Below are 16,101 nucleotides of genomic sequence, written 5' to 3' on the forward strand. Positions count from 1 at the left end.
GGCTTGATGAGCCAAAGTTGATTATAAGTTGATTTTGTTGAAAATACTGAGTTGTAGGCTTGATGGGCCAAAGTTGATTATAAGTTGATTTTGTTGAAAACGTTGTTGTGTTGCTGTTATTATTATGTTGTTGAAATTTCAAGTCGTATATGCCATGCACATTCATATGCATAAGTCGGAGCTTTGCTCACACCACGTTGGCCTGGATTGGCAAAAATTGGAGCTTTGCTCACACCACGTTGGCCTGGATTGGCAAAAAATTGGAGCTTTGCTCACACCACGTTGGCCTGGATTGGCAAAAATGGAGCTTTGCTCACACCACGTTGGCCTGGATTGGCAAAATTTTAAGTTGAAAGTTGAAGGCTTATGCCTTGATGCCCACTAAAATGGCAATGATTTTAAGTTGGGAGTTTTACTCCGAATGGTACCACATGCATGACGAGTCGAGTCTCATTTGAGTTGCATTGTATGTTGTTATTGAGTTGCATATTATGTCGTTATAGAGTTGCATTTTGTTGATGGTTGTATGAATATTTAATTTAATTGAGAAGTGCTGTTTGTGTTGATATGGAGTTGATGTGCCGTTACCGAATGCATGATATGATTTGGGTGATTAACGTGTGAATTTACTTAACATGACATGTTATTGTATAATGCTTTTTATATCGATTGAGGAACTCACCCTTACAACTATTTTTCAGGTAACGAGCAATGAGTTGAGTAGAAGCTAATGCTTGGAGTCTAGTGTAGTCTCCTAAGTGGGTCATGCTCTGATAGATGTAACATCGGGACAGGATGTTTTAACTTGTTGAATAATTTTATGTGTAATGTATTACAGATGTTGAATGATTTCTATCCGCTGCGTAATTTTGCAAGAAGTGTTTATGTTGAATTAAATAATGAGCATGACTGATTTTATGGTGAAATTGTGGAGTGTTGTGTGACACCCTTGGTGCATAATTACTCTGATATATATATATATATATATATTTGTTATTATTAAATAATTGGGGTATTTTAGAAGGGTGTTACACAGAGCATTCAAATTGAAAGCATAGAGTAATGGAAATAGGGCAAACCTGATTGGAGAGATCGAATGAAATTGAATTGCCCGGTTGGGTTTGCAAAGCAATCTGAGGGTTTATATGAGAGGGAATTGGTTCTTTGCAGATGAGTTCCCTTCAGTCTCTAGAGGTTGCTCTGAACTCTGTTAGCTCTTCTCTCACTATCTTTTTCCCAGGGTTTTTTGGGAGATGGAAGTCTAGAATTTATAACCTGATTTTTGTGACTTTGTGGGCTCAAAAGAGAGAGGTCCAAGTCCAAGATTTTTCTGTTATATTTTATTTATTTATTTATTTTGTTTTCGTTTTTTCGTTTTTTCGTTTTTTTTTCGAAACGCGTGGGCTTTGCCTTGCGAGCATGACAGTTCATGAACAAACTTTTGCTCCTTCAAGATTAACGTTTTGAGTGATGAATAGACCCCATTTGAACATGTTGGAAGTATCTCAAGCCATTCCCTTGTGTTGACTGATCACCCAGATAGGACCCACAAAGTGTCTTGGATGATATTCAAGCTTCTTGGATCTAATTCCGATTGACATGATGAAATGCAATATGAAATGTTAAATGACCTAAAAATGAATGCATGAATGAGGGGGGCAAATTTTGAGGTATTACAGTTAGCTCATTTTAGGGCTCTAGATTCATCATCACGACCTTGTTGGCGATATAAAAGCATATTTTGATCGCACATGCGACCTTGCTCGCTTATTGTTGTTGTCCACCATTATATATATGTTGAATGAAAATGTGGAAATATCGGAGGACGATTCCCACATATGACACTAGATGATCTGTAAGAAATCTTAATCTTTATGTGTTATTGGTGATTAAGAATTTGATGATGAACTCTAGAATGATGTTTTAGCTTTAGTTCAACGGTGGAAAATGTACCTATAAACACTCCAGTGCTTAAGTTAATGACGACTGTAATGTTAGGTTTTAGGTTAAAATAGTGTGTAGCTCAAACTGTTTGGTAGTCTTCCTTTTATAGTGAGGTTTTGGAGGACCTAAAACCTCGTGTTTGCTACAACTTTTTCGTAAGGAGATCCTTTGGAGTACGATCTCCCAGTCTTTGAGATTTTGTTAACTCTAATGAGATGTACTTTTAAGAAATGTTTATATTAAAGTTCTATAATATTATAATTTCTTTATAGAAATATGTTCTAGGTCAAACTATTTATCTGATCCGACAATCCTTAAGTGTATAGTCGGTCTCGATTTATACAATACTAAAGCATGACTATCATGTGAATCTAAAACTCTGAGTATTCATTTAAATACAAATGATTAGCAATTATTAATATCTTTTATGTCATTTACATCGACAATTCTCAATTTTGAGTTACTTAAATGTTGTTAGAGCTTGATGGATTGAACTTTGTCGTAAAAAAATCAATAATATAATGCAAATGTCCAAAATTCATTTGACACGTCTATATTCTATAATAAAAAAAACCAGGCATATGAAATTAAAATAACATCTGTTATTTCTAAAGTCATCCGATAAGATCGAACGGTCACAAATATGATGAATGACGAGTGTATGTGGAATCCAATTCTATAATAAACCGGGCGAAGCAGTCACCAGTCACATAAGTCCCACATGTGAATAGCTATCACAACTTGCAACATAACCAACGCAAACTTAACAAACTTGTTTTCTCTCTCTCCTCTGGTTTTGGGGTTAGGTTAGGTCATTCAACACTCAATACGTCAATTTTCTCTCACTTCGATACTTTTCCCCTCTTTTCAATTTCAATTCGATCGTGAAAAACAATGTTTCTGGTCGATTGGTTTTACGGCGTTCTTGCATCGCTTGGGTTATGGCAGAAAGAGGCTAAGATCTTATTCTTAGGTCTCGATAACGCTGGTAAAACCACCCTGCTTCACATGCTCAAAGACGAGGTTCGTTTTCAATTTCATCGTTTTGTTTTCCTAATTATAAATCACCGATTTTGTTCTTTACGAATTGATTAATTTAGGTTTATTATACCTCAACAGTGACGGATCTGTGATTAGTTAAATATTATGTAGTTGAAGGATTCATGATTTTTATATTTATTCGTGTTTGATGAATTTTCTATGATCAAAAGGATATATTATACGTGTCTCTGAATTTGCAATTGTGTTACTTAGTGTGTGTTTGGTATGTGGTGAAAAAAATAGATTTTCAGTGAATTGATTCTGTAAAATTGATTATGGTAAAGTGATTTATGTTTGGATAAATTTGTGCAAAAGTGAATTGAATGGTGAACTTCAGTGTAAAAATCATATTTAGATTTAAAAACTACAAATCATAGCTTCTAGTAGAATCAATTTTAGAAAGCATAATAGACACATCCAGAATCAATTTTGGATGCTCCAAACTTGAAACCAAATATACATTTAGATATTCATACAGACATTATTTATTTGTTCTCAGCTTAAAATTATTGTACAACTTTTTCTGGAATATTGCTTGATTTCTCGGTTTCTTGCTGATACAAATTTGCTTTTCAATTACGTTGCTTATTTATATTATTACATTGCTCTATGCATGATTGGTGTATTGCTATTTGCTTGACATCTAGCATATGTTTAAATTTTATTAGGATTTCTTAGTTTTGTGTTTTTTCCCACTATTTGTACTTTTCTGGTTTTGGGAAGCAATGCATTTTGATAGTTAGGAAGAGTGTGTTTTTGATATAGATCACTGAAATTGCCGTTGCGTTTGGGTTTGGCCGTATTTTTATCTCTGATTCTTGGTGTGATGTTTCTTTTATTATGAGAATTGGTTTTGCAGAGATTAGTCCAGCATCAGCCAACACAGTATCCAACATCAGAAGAGTTGAGTATTGGGAAGATCAAGTTTAAGGCTTTTGATTTGGGAGGTCATCAGATTGCTCGTAGAGTCTGGAAAGATTACTATGCCCAGGTCTCTTTTTTCTTTACCTTAAGTCTTCTTTTGTGATTAGTGTAACGCGAGGCGGATACTATCTTAATCGTGCAAAAATGGTTGCTGTTATACCTTCACTAGATATATTAAGTATTGTATTGTATTCCAATAGAATTATTTATTCTTTGATTATGTGGTTAGACATACTAATCTGTGCTGATCATTCAATAATTTCAGTCAAATATGGAGCTGCACAAGAGGTTTGATTTAGAAATGAGAATGTGCGAACTAGTTATTACTGTTGCCAATATTAAGTCTTATTCTTATCCGCCGTATTTAAAGGCAACAGAGTGAGTTTGATATTAAAAATGAAAAAACTTCTCTTGCTGCACAATGTTATAAGAGGCCGATATCTACAAATTTGTATGACTGCAGCTAAAACTGAAGTATTACGCCTTCATATAATATCCAAAAAGAAAAACAAATTAATATGATTTATGGGAACCTGAATCTTGATGAATTGGTGACAGCACCTTTTCACTTTAGAGGGTATTCTTATATATATATTATCTTTTATCAGACATATCTTCCTCTGAATTAACTTTTGATATGATAACTACTAACTTGTTCAATGTTTTAAACTTTTATCTGAGCAACAAATTTTCTTGCTAAACATATATTTTAGTTGATTATGCTCTTGTTATTTGTTTATATTTTACGATCATGAATAATTTGTAATGCAGGTAGATGCAGTGGTGTACTTGGTGGATGCTTATGACAAGGAAAGATTTGCCGAGTCAAAAAAAGAGCTGGATGCTCTCCTCTCAGATGAGTCATTGGCAAATGTTCCTTTCCTTGTCCTTGGAAACAAAATTGATATTCCATATGCTGCCTCAGAAGAAGAGTTACGATACAATTTGGGCCTGAGCAACTTCACAACTGGCAAGGGTAAGGTAAATTTGGCAGACTCAAATGTCCGTCCCATGGAGGTATTCATGTGCAGTATTGTGAAGAAGATGGGTTATGGTGAAGGTTTCAAATGGGTTTCTCAATATATCAAATAGTTCTTTAGTAAGAGATGGCTTGGTATCTCATATATCTTTTAAGTTTGTTTCTGTACTTATGAATTGGAGGTGTTGTCGGTATGAAATTGCTGTTTAAGAAATTGCAGTTTAAGAAATTGCAGTATATTTCAATTTTCATTTATAAAAAAATGACTGGGAACCCACAGTAAATTTTCAGTTAACTTTTTGTTGATTATTTTTCATATCTAAAATATTTAGATGCTCAAATCTTAAGCAAGTTCAACTTATTTTTCTAGATTTTTTGTTTGTTTTCACAACTAGTATCTGATCCATTAGATCGATTAAACCGATTTGAGTCGATTAATCCGATTTGAGTGTCAGTTTTGCATAAGTGGTTCGAGTTTCCTCCGGATTGCAGTTACGGGAATCAATGAAGAATTAATGCATAATATAGCAATGTTTGAAAATTGCAAATCTTCATATAGCACTTGTATACTCAACAAAGTTTTTCCATTTGCAATACAATATACATTTTTGGTTTCTTTTATGCATTGTTTTAAGGTTATTTCATATCTCAATAAAATGAATAACTTATATTAAAAATGATAAAGTTACTCGTCTTTTTTATAATACAATTAATTATTTATTATTTTGTCTAACTTGTATCTATCTTTGTAATAAACTATTCATAGTACTATTGTTGTGTTTAAAAATGGATAACTAAATAGTAAATAGTATCAACAAGAAAATGATCATGAAAAAGAAGGAATGATAGGAAGGGAATCAACACAAAAGTTTCCGACCTGTTGTGCTCACGAAAATGATCAAACACGTCCAACCTCGTTAACTTTTATCATAATATTTTTAGAATTGCAATTTTCTATTAATTTACTAATCCAGAAGTGTAAAATATTATGAAAAAGTAAATTAAGGGTGATAGAGAAGAAACAACGAACTTGCCAAGTTCAATCTAGTGTGGTGACCACATGATATGCCATAAGTTGTTTTATTTAATGGCTTTTAATCATGATCCACCTATAATTTAGGTGAGCCATATACCTTATTCTCCATTTTATTCAACCCTTAAAGGCACCTGGTAATTGTTAAATAAAGCACTCGTGCACACCAACATTGCGAGGGGATGAAGTTCAGATGATAAAGCGTTCGCTTAGCATGTGAGATGTACGGGGATCAAGTCTTGAAACGCCCCTGTACAAAGCGGTTTTGCGAGTGTATGTACGATCTACAAAGTACTAGGAACATGTTTGACCTTCATGTGTTTAGCGACAATTCTTTTAAGTTATCACTTAGGAGTGTGGGAGGAAAGAATGTTAGACCAAGTTCTTTGAGCAAAGATTCAAGCGACAATAGTTCTGAAATAGTATGAACTAAGACACAATATTTACCTCAGTACTTGAACGTGCAACCATCAGTTGTTTCTTCTATTTCTAGGAGATAAGATTCACGCCAACAAAAACACGATCCTGATGTAGAACAACGATCATCAGTATCACCCGCCAAATCAAAATCACTATAGGCACGCATGGATAGTTTATTTGCAATGGGAGCCGAAGAAAGAAGCCTTGGTGAATTATGCCCCTGAGATATCACAATATTCGTTTTACAACGGACCCGTGAGTTTGCAGAGGTGAGACCATGAATAGGCACACTTTGTTTACATTCAAAGTAATGTCTAGCCTTGTAAGAGTGACGCATTAAAGTGCTCCAACTATTGATCTATAGTGGTGTGCCAGTGGTGTGCGAGTTTTCTGATGTGTTTCCAAACGACATTAGTGATTTACCTCCAGAAAGAGAAGTTGAGTTCGCCATAGATTTAGTACCTGGCCCTAGACCTGTGTCGATGACACCTTACAAAATGTCGGCTTCAGAGTTGAGTGAGCTGAAGAATCAGTTAGAAGAGTTCTTGGGAAAGAAATTTCTTAGACCAAGTATACCGCCGCGGGGAGCACCAGTGTTGTTGGTGAAGAAGAAAGATGGAAGTATGAGGTTTTGTGTTGACTATCGACAGTTGAATAAGGTGATTATAAAGAACAAATACACTCTTCCCATAATTGATGAACTTATGGATCAGTTGGTCGGTGCTTGTGTGTTCACTAAGATTAATCTGAGATTTGTTAGAACAAAATTTGGTTCTGCATCTATACCTTGAGTTTTGATGATAACAATGTTGTATTTATGTGAGAATAATTTTGGTACCCTAACAGTTTGTTATTGAGTAGCTTTAACAATCAATTCTGATTCTGAGTATATGACATGCAACGTCATGAGTTTCTGAATATTTTGTTCTGAATTCCGCTTCTGCGCTAATCATGAGAAGTTCTGAAAGACACCAGGTTGCTGCTGCAATGCTCTTTCTGCTTCTGTACTGATTCACTCCTGAGAAGTTCCGGAAAAAGACGTTATGTTGTTGCTGCAATGTTCTATCCGTTTATGCTTCCGGATATGACTCTGAATGTCAAGCTTCTGAAGTTTCATTACTTAGCTGAAGATTTTGAAGATCTCAATCGACAGCTGAATAAGGTGATTATAAAGAACAAATACACTCTTCCCATAATTGATGAACTTATGGATCAGTTGGTCGGTGCTTGTGTGTTCACTAAGATTAATCTGAGATTTGTTAGAACAAAATTTGGTTCTGCATCTATACCTTGAGTTTTGATGATAACAATGTTGTATTTATGTGAGAATAATTTTGGTACCCTAACAGTTTGTTATTGAGTAGCTTTAACAATCAATTCTGATTCTGAGTATATGACATGCAACGTCATGAGTTTCTGAACATTTTGTTCTGAATTCCGCTTCTGCGCTAATCATGAGAAGTTCTGAAAGACACCAGGTTGCTACTGTAATGCTCTTTCTGCTTTTGTACTGATTCACTCCTGAGAAGTTCCGGAAAAAGACGTTATGTTGTTGCTGCAATGTTCTATCCGCTTATGCTTCCGGATATGACTCTGAATGTCAAGCTTCTAAAGAATGGCAAGCTTCTGAAGTTTCATTACTTAGCTGAAGATTTTGAAGATCTCAAGCTAGACGTTGGCGTGGTCTAGGTTCTGTCTGAAGACTCTGAAGATTCTGATATCAGCTTTGTGTTTCTTCTTTTCATGCTTCATCAACTTATTCTCAGAAGACAGTGAATTTGAAGATAAGATCAAATGGATATATGATCAAATAGTACATGATACAAATCAAATATCCCTTCCACTCCTGAATTTGTGGGTGAAGGACAGTACTATACATTACACTTGTCATTGAAATTATGGGCGAAGGACTGTGCGATGTTTCACTCCTGTCACCAATCCAACAATGAACAACCACTCTTTTGGTATCCCGATTTTGCCCTCCAACAGTCTCTTTCTTATGCTATATAAGGGGACTTGGAGACTTGAAGAAAAGTGACTGAGCAACAACATCTTTGAAAATTATGTTTCTACGTGAAAAACTATTAAACTTTGTGCACTGTTTTTCTTTAAGTATTTTGTATTTCATTTGTGTAAAATCTTCTTGTGTAGAAGTATCTTGTAACACAAAAAACTTATTCAAACTGCTTGTGAAAGGTTAGAGATGCATGACATATGCATGATGCTGATGCGATATAATTAACTCTTTTTTTCAACAAGCTCTCGGTATTTTTATGAACAAGTTTTTCTTTTTCTGTTTCTCAGAATTCTATGGCAAGCACTGAGAAAAGATTTCCGTTGGGGAGAAAGGGTGGAAGATGTTTTTGAAAGGTGGTTTGCCAGGTGGAACCTGGACTTTGATGTGATGGCTAGGGTATTGAGACTTTCTTAACCAATGGGTTAAGCATAAATATGAGGTCTACCCAAACGAGTGATGAATATCAATATAGACGAGTATCGAAAGGGGTCAGCACGACTGAAAGCGGGAGAATCAGTATGAAAGAATACGGGCAATGAGTCAAAACGAAGGAAGATTAAAATCTCAATACGATGAGTATTGGAAGAAGAATTGACACAAAATAGGGAGTAAATACAGATGATTTTATTTTGCAAGGAGGATAAACACAAACGACTGTTGAGAATCAACACAAACGAGTATTGAAAAACAAATCAGCACATACGAGTGTTGGCGACCGATACAGACGAGTATTGGAAAAAAGGTTAACACAAACGAGCGTATCAATACAGACGGGTATCAGAAAAAGGTTTAACACAAACGAGTGTTGGAAACCAATACATACGAGTATTGAAAAAAGGTTTTAACACAAACGAGTATTAGAGACCAATACAGACGAGTATCGGAAAAAGGTTTAACACAAACGAGTGTTAGGGACCAATATAGACGAGTATCAGAAAAAGGTTTAACACAAACGAGTGTTGGAGACCAATACAGACGAGTAACGGAAAAAAGTTTAACACAAACCAGTGTTGAAGACTAATACAAACGAGTATTGGAAAAAGGATTAACACAAATGAGTGTTGGAGACCGATACAGACGAGTATCGGAAAAAGGTTTAACACAAACGAGTGTCGGGGACCAATACAGACGAGTATTAGGAAAAGGATTAACACAAACGAGTGTTGGGGACCAATACAAACGAGTATCGAAAAAAGGTTTAACACAAACGAGTGTTGGGGACCAATAGAGACGAGTATTGGAAAACGGTTTAACACAAACTAGTGTTGGAGACCAATACAGATGAGTATCAGAAAAAGGTTTTAACACAAACGAGTGTCGGAGACCAATACAGACGAGTATTGGAAAAAGGTTTTAACACAAACGAGTGTTGGAGACTAATACAGACGAGTATTGGAAAAAGGTTTAACACAAACGAGTGTTGAAGACCAATACAGTCGAGTATCGAGAAAAGGTAACATAAACGAGTGTTGGGGACCAATACAGACGAGTATCGGGAAAAGGTAACACAAACGAGTATTGGAGACCAATACAGACGAGTATCGGAAAAAGGTTTAACATAAACGAGTGTTGGAGCCCAATACAAACGAGTATTGGAAAAAGGTTTTAGCACAAACGAGTGTTGGGGACCAATACAGACGAGTATCAGATTTTTTTAAAACACAAATGAGTGTATCAATACAGACGAGTATTGGAAAAAGAGGGACCGACACGGACGAGTGTATCAATATAGACGAGTATTGGAAAAAGAGGGACCGACACAAGCGAGTGGGATATCAATACAGACGGCTATTAAAAAAGGTGATACACATTGACGAGTGAAGGGATATCAATACCGACAGGTATTGAGAAAAAAGTGATATACACTGCTAAGTGCTTAACTGGTTTTTTGGATTTGAGAAATAAGGATTACCGGGTAGGAATTGAGTTTAAAAGGGTTTTGCCAATGGGGGTTGTACTATGGAAAAGTACCAACGGAAATGAGCTATTGAATGTGCCAAGAGAGTTTTGAGCTTGCTTATTTCTTATTAGAGAGCTTCATGATGTGCTGGATGGTACGCATGGATGGAATGATACGAATTATGCATGACAGGTTTATGCAATGATTGTAGTAGTAAATTCATGACCATTAAGCTATGGATAAACTTAACGTCAATAAAACCAGAGTCGCCACCGCGCTTTTATTGTTTCTAAGGGAAAAGGGAAAAGTACGAACAAAACCCAAAGATAAGAAGTTTTCAAATCAAAACTAATAAAATGCCAGAGATTACAAGTAAGGGGGTTGGTTACACAGAGGGAAGGTGTTAGCACCCAAAGTGTCCTAGGTACTCCTAGGGAGCCCTTTTTTGTGTGTACATGTGTTTTGATATAAAATGATGTTTGCAATAAATAGAGTGTGGGGATGAGAAAATAATCCATTAATTATATTTTTATGTTTGACAAGACCTTCGGACTTGTGCCTACGTACCAACATAAAATGAGGGATCAAAACCTCGTAGTTCGTGGTAACAATTTCAAAGTGAATGAGTTGTTTTTAACAAAAGCTTAAGTTTAACAAAGGTACAAAAGGACTAAAAAGATTTGAATAAGTGTTAGTTCTTTTTGTCTTTTGAAATTTTAAGTCAAGTATAGTTAAGTTCATTTACAAATTGAATTAAGAAAAGAGTTTGAAAATACAATGGTATAAGGCTAAAGTTTCTAATTTGCAATAAAGTCTAAGTTTAGAAAACACAAGCAAAGAAGATTTTAAAAGGAGAGAGAGATTTGAAATTAAAGAAGGTGGGAGGAGATGAAGAGACTAATCCTAAGCAAAAATTAAAAGTTAAGAGTTGAAAAGAACTGACCAATGGGATGCAATCCAATAGAAAAGAATGTCATATAAAAATCCAATTTTCCCTTGGACTTTTGAATCAAGCAATAAAAATAGCAAGGTTAAGAGCAAGACATCAAATAAAGATAGCCACATCCAAGCTAGCAACTTCATAGTCTTCTTCTTAAGCTCCCATGTATCAGATGTCATACTCCTTGAATGGCTTAGAATAAGGAATTAGACACAGGTTCAAAGTAACAATTGCATCAAGACCATGTAGCATATGAACTCAAAAGGGATCTCAATACTTGCTTCAGATGAAACTTCAACTCACAATGACTGACTTCAGAAAAGTTGGCATCGACCAAGTCCTTTTTGCATAGGGAATGTTGCCTAATTCTAAGTCCAATGTCTCCGATCAAATCCAACAGTCCACACAAATCTTTTTTAGAGTTTTTGTTGTTATTATGTACATTAAGGTCAAAAGACCAGAAACACAAACAAAATACACAAACAAGTATATACAATCACAATATAATCACAAGATATGGCTCAAGTGAGCAAAGTGAAGATGAAATAAAAGTAAACAAGTTAAATGGTATGAAAAATGGCAAATGATAAAGACTTGAATTTAAAGTGCAAAAGGTAAATGACTTGAAATTAAAAGTTAGTCGAATGTTAGTTGATTAGAAGTTAGTATTGCTTTTGCTTTTCAATTGTTTAAGTCATTCTTTGAAGAACACTCAACCCTCTATTCACAAGCATGGATCCTTGAACCAAGACATCTTCCAAAGGAAGGAAAAAAGGCCAAGTTTCCACACAATACCATGAAAGGGGGGAGACTTACAATCTCACTTACTAGAATGCTATGCTTTTTGGGTCAAAATTTAGCGCTATGTTAAGCAATCGTAATTCGACTTATGTAAAAGTCACAACTATTTGAGGCTGGGCAATAGAAATTTTAGTGTCAATGCATGTTAGAGATATGGTATTATCAACCATACTCCTAAAATATACCACACTTAAAAGAAAATGGCAAAAAGGTGGACTTAATATCATCCATACTTATGTTGATTTTGCAATCAACTAGCCTTAATATATAGAGATATCATAGGTCAATGAAATGGATAGGGATAGAATGGGATTAAGATGAAGAGGGAGGGGGAATAGAACAGATACAAATTATTCATGGGAGGACTTTTATCAAATTAAAATCATTCATTCATTTTGGGAGATGAAATGTACATTTCATCAATCCCCTAAATCCAATGATTTTAATCCAAAAAGTCAAATCAACCTTGACCAAGGCTCAAGCAACAAAAATCAAACTTAACAAGTCAATACAAATAGCTCTACATAATTTATTTCAATTAAACAAATTAAAAATCAATTATAAATGCATTAAATCAAATTATGGTTGATCAAAATCCAAAAACCTCTTCAAAACACCAAATAAATGACCAAGAGATTTATCATAGGTTAAACAAGGTCAAATGACCTTGGAGATTTTGTTTTATTATTTTTGGAAACTTAAAAGTATTTCTAAACAATTAAAAACATGCACAAAAACAATTAAATCATGAAAAATATTAATATTGATCCAAAAAAAAGTAATTTTAATTCAGAAAATGAAAGAGAAAAATATTTGAGAATTTTTGGTGAAAGTCCCATATTTTTTGGATCAATATTAAAATTAATATGAATTAATGAAAATAAGTCAATTAAAAGGAAAATCAGAAAATGCAAAAATACGTGGACCACTTGATCTCCCTCATTAATCGAGGTGGCAGATCAAGTGGACCAGAGCGCGCGTTCCATGGTAAGCCTTAGTCAATATGCCACACACGTGGTAATCAGTTTGGACGCTCAAGATTAAAACAAAATAAGAGGATCATGTGGTCTGGAGACACGCCAACGCATCGCCGGAGCCAGAACTCCGGTCTTCTTCTCTGGTGGACCTCATCGGACTGGTCCACCCTTAACCATCAACCAAATGAAAGAGGAGGACATGAATTTAAAGTAAAAATGCTCAGGAGCTCGAATCTGGCCTCAATTTTACCTAACTCCAAGTATATTGAAAGATACAAGGAGTTGAATTTTGAGGATCATGATCTGAGTTGCTTCGATTTGACCTCTAAGCAACTCAATCTTGTTTCTTATATTGGTAGGACTTCAGACAACCAGAAATCAACAAGAATAGTGGAGAATTGAGTGAGAATCGAAGAGATGAAAAATTCAGAAATTCACCTTCACTGCAGGTTCAGATGGACACGATCTTGCTCTCAATTGTACTTGGCCTTGCTTTGGATGCTTGATGGAGTGGAAAGGGATCAAGAAAGAAGCATGACTCTTAGAGTTTTGAATCTCAAAATAGTGGGAGATTCAAACTCGATTTTCAATGAAAATCCTCAAGGTTATCCTTTGAATATGGAGGTTTAGGGTTGTAGCTTCAAAGCTGGCGCGCCAGGGTCCTTAATTCTGAGCATAGACACTTCTATTTATAGCCAAAGCCTTTTTTTATTTGCACACTTATTTCAAACTTTCAAAAATAGCAAAATGCCTTGCATGGATGCATGGGCGTGTGATATGCCCATGTAATGATGCATTCAGGTCCAAAATCATGTGCAAGCAATGCTGAAGTCATGTTAATAAGCCATGCATTAATGTGTGGAAAGTGGATTTTCAAATATGCCAAATGGTCATCCAACTTTAAGCCATGCGCAAGTCACTCATACTTTGTCCAAATGGGATGCATTTGAACTTTTTGGAAAGGTTAGATCAAGTGGAACAACTTTATGTTGGACACTTTTCCATTTTAAGCTTGGATCATGATGAATTTTGAGGTGGAAGTTTGGAAAATCAAACATATCAAAAAAATTTCTAAGTACCAAGCCATATGTTCACTTCTTCCACCTTGAGTAACTTTTTTCTATGGGCTTCAAATGAGAAAAGTTCCTCCATCAAAGTTGTAGCTCTCTCAAATTCCTTCAGTTTGGTAAAAAAATTGACCTTATTTGGATTTATAATGAAGGAGTTATGCATTTTAGAAGTTGAGGAAAATCACTTGTTCAATGGTATTGACCCAGAATGACCTATAATGTTTCCTCATATCACATGCATTTAAAAATTGAATTTTTCTTCCTCCAAACATCAAAGTTGAATTATACGTCTTGAGTTTGATCATGCAATTTGAATAGCTTCCATCTCATAAAAAATGAGCAAGTTATGGTCTTGGGAAGTTTGACCTTCAAATTAGGGTTTAAACAAAATGACCTATAATACTTCACCATAAAAAATGACTTTCCAAGCAAAACTATCTCTTGAACTCAACATGAAAGTTGTTTGTAATGTCACTTAGAGTAACTTTACACTTGGAATCATTTTCATATGACAAAAATTGTAGGAGATAAGGTCTAGGGAACTCCAGTTTTGATCAGTTGAATTCCTCTGGTCAACCACCATGAACAAACTTGCTAGCTTGATATCCTCTTGACTTTTGGGACTCATGGAGGATCATATATGCATAAGATGATGAAATTTGAAGTATCCCTTGAAATATTTGATCAGTTGGTGAAGAAACTTATTGAAAAAGTTACACAAGATACCCAAATGAATTAGGGTTTCCAAGGCAAACCAACTCTAAAATCTTGATGATTTCTTGATCAAAATAACATGTGAAGATCATGGCGATTCATATATGATTCTTAGAGCCATAGTAAACCACTTCTTGATTGAGTTCCTTGCAATGAGGGTCTTAAACCCTATATATGAACTTCATAGAGCATAGGTGAGCATGTGCACTACCTACAAAAGAGTTAAACTATACAATGATATATTTTTGGTATTTTGGTTAGTGAATAAATAAAAATGAAGTATGATACAATCAAATGTGCTTGGTGATCTCTCCCAATGTAAACCTAATGAATGAGGGGTAAGGAGGATGCCAAGGTATGATCCCTATGCCAATGCATATGATGAGATAACATGAGGGATCTTAGGATCAAAATTAGGGTCTTACAGTTGCCCCTATTTAAGAACGTTCTAGCTGAGGAGATGAAGGTTAAAATCTTCATATCGATTCATTAAAATGGACTTAAATAACAACAATAGAAACAAATTTTGGTCCCTAAGAGACCTCATGATGCATATGTAATGAAATGTTGAAAATAAATCTCTATGGGGAAAATGTTGCCAGAAAGGAAAAGAATCTAGAGAGACTGAGAGTCCGTAGGAGCACAATGCATTCTGTAAGGAAAACTCACTGGGGAGACAGAGACTCTGGGGGGATAAATGGGTTACGCGTAGGCCAGGCTACGACTTAAAACAACTGGGGGACTCGAGGGATTCCATGAAAATAAATCAATGGAAAGACTCAGCCGCAGAATGAAAAGAACATCTACAGGGGAAACAAGTATATCAGAACAAAGCTGAAATACTCGACCTAAGCAGGAAAAGGCGACTTCACCGAGGAAATACCCACTCAAACTCAACTGGGGAAGAAATGATCTTCAACACAGGAGGAACAAAAGTATATTATCCATTACCGGATACTGGGTAAGGGTATAACAAATTATGACAGGGAGGGCATCCGTTACCGGTTAGGGTAAATATATCAAGGATGACTCGCTGAGGGCAACCAGGAGATGCATTCGTTACCAATTAATGGGTAAGAATGAATTGTTGGAGAAAATCCAAATAGGATTTACAGCTACCGGTTACTGGGAAGAAGAGCACAAAGAAAGAGAATATCCATCACTGATTAAAGTGAACATATCAATGATAGACTCAAAGGGGAAGAATATCTGTCATCGGCTAGGATGAACATATCAAGGATAGACTTACCTGGGGACATTAGGAAGGATACTCGTCATCGGTTAAGATGAACCTATCAAGGATAAACTGCCTGAAAAAGTAGGAATTACATCTATCGGATA

At 35.4% G+C, this 16,101-nt stretch overlaps 1 protein-coding gene across 1 annotated transcript; it reads left to right on the top strand.

Annotated features, from left to right (window-relative positions):
• The first annotated feature begins 2,656 nt into the window (after nt 1-2,656).
• On the top strand, nt 2,657-5,183 carry LOC127132450 (GTP-binding protein SAR1A). The gene is made up of 3 exons (XM_051061403.1): nt 2,657-2,967; nt 3,845-3,976; nt 4,681-5,183. The coding sequence occupies exons 1-3, from the start codon at nt 2,839-2,841 to the stop codon at nt 4,999-5,001; spliced, it is 582 nt and encodes a 193-aa protein (XP_050917360.1). The 5' UTR covers nt 2,657-2,838; the 3' UTR covers nt 5,002-5,183.
• Nucleotides 5,184-16,101: the final 10,918 nt, after the last annotated feature.

Source organism: Lathyrus oleraceus, chromosome 3 (assembly GCF_024323335.1).
Source record: "Lathyrus oleraceus cultivar Zhongwan6 chromosome 3, CAAS_Psat_ZW6_1.0, whole genome shotgun sequence".
Classification (NCBI taxonomy): Eukaryota; Viridiplantae; Streptophyta; class Magnoliopsida; order Fabales; family Fabaceae; genus Lathyrus; species Lathyrus oleraceus.

What these genes read in the sequence shown, in the direction of transcription:
- LOC127132450 (XM_051061403.1), top strand. Translation starts at nt 2,839, where the DNA reads ATGTTTCTGGTCGATTGGTTTTACGGCGTTCTTGCATCGCTTGGGTTA. An exon ending in TTCACATGCTCAAAGACGAG is followed by an intron (nt 2,968 to 3,844) that starts GTTCGTTTTCAA and finishes TTGGTTTTGCAG; the next exon opens with AGATTAGTCCAGCATCAGCC. An exon ending in GGAAAGATTACTATGCCCAG is followed by an intron (nt 3,977 to 4,680) that starts GTCTCTTTTTTC and finishes TTTGTAATGCAG; the next exon opens with GTAGATGCAGTGGTGTACTT.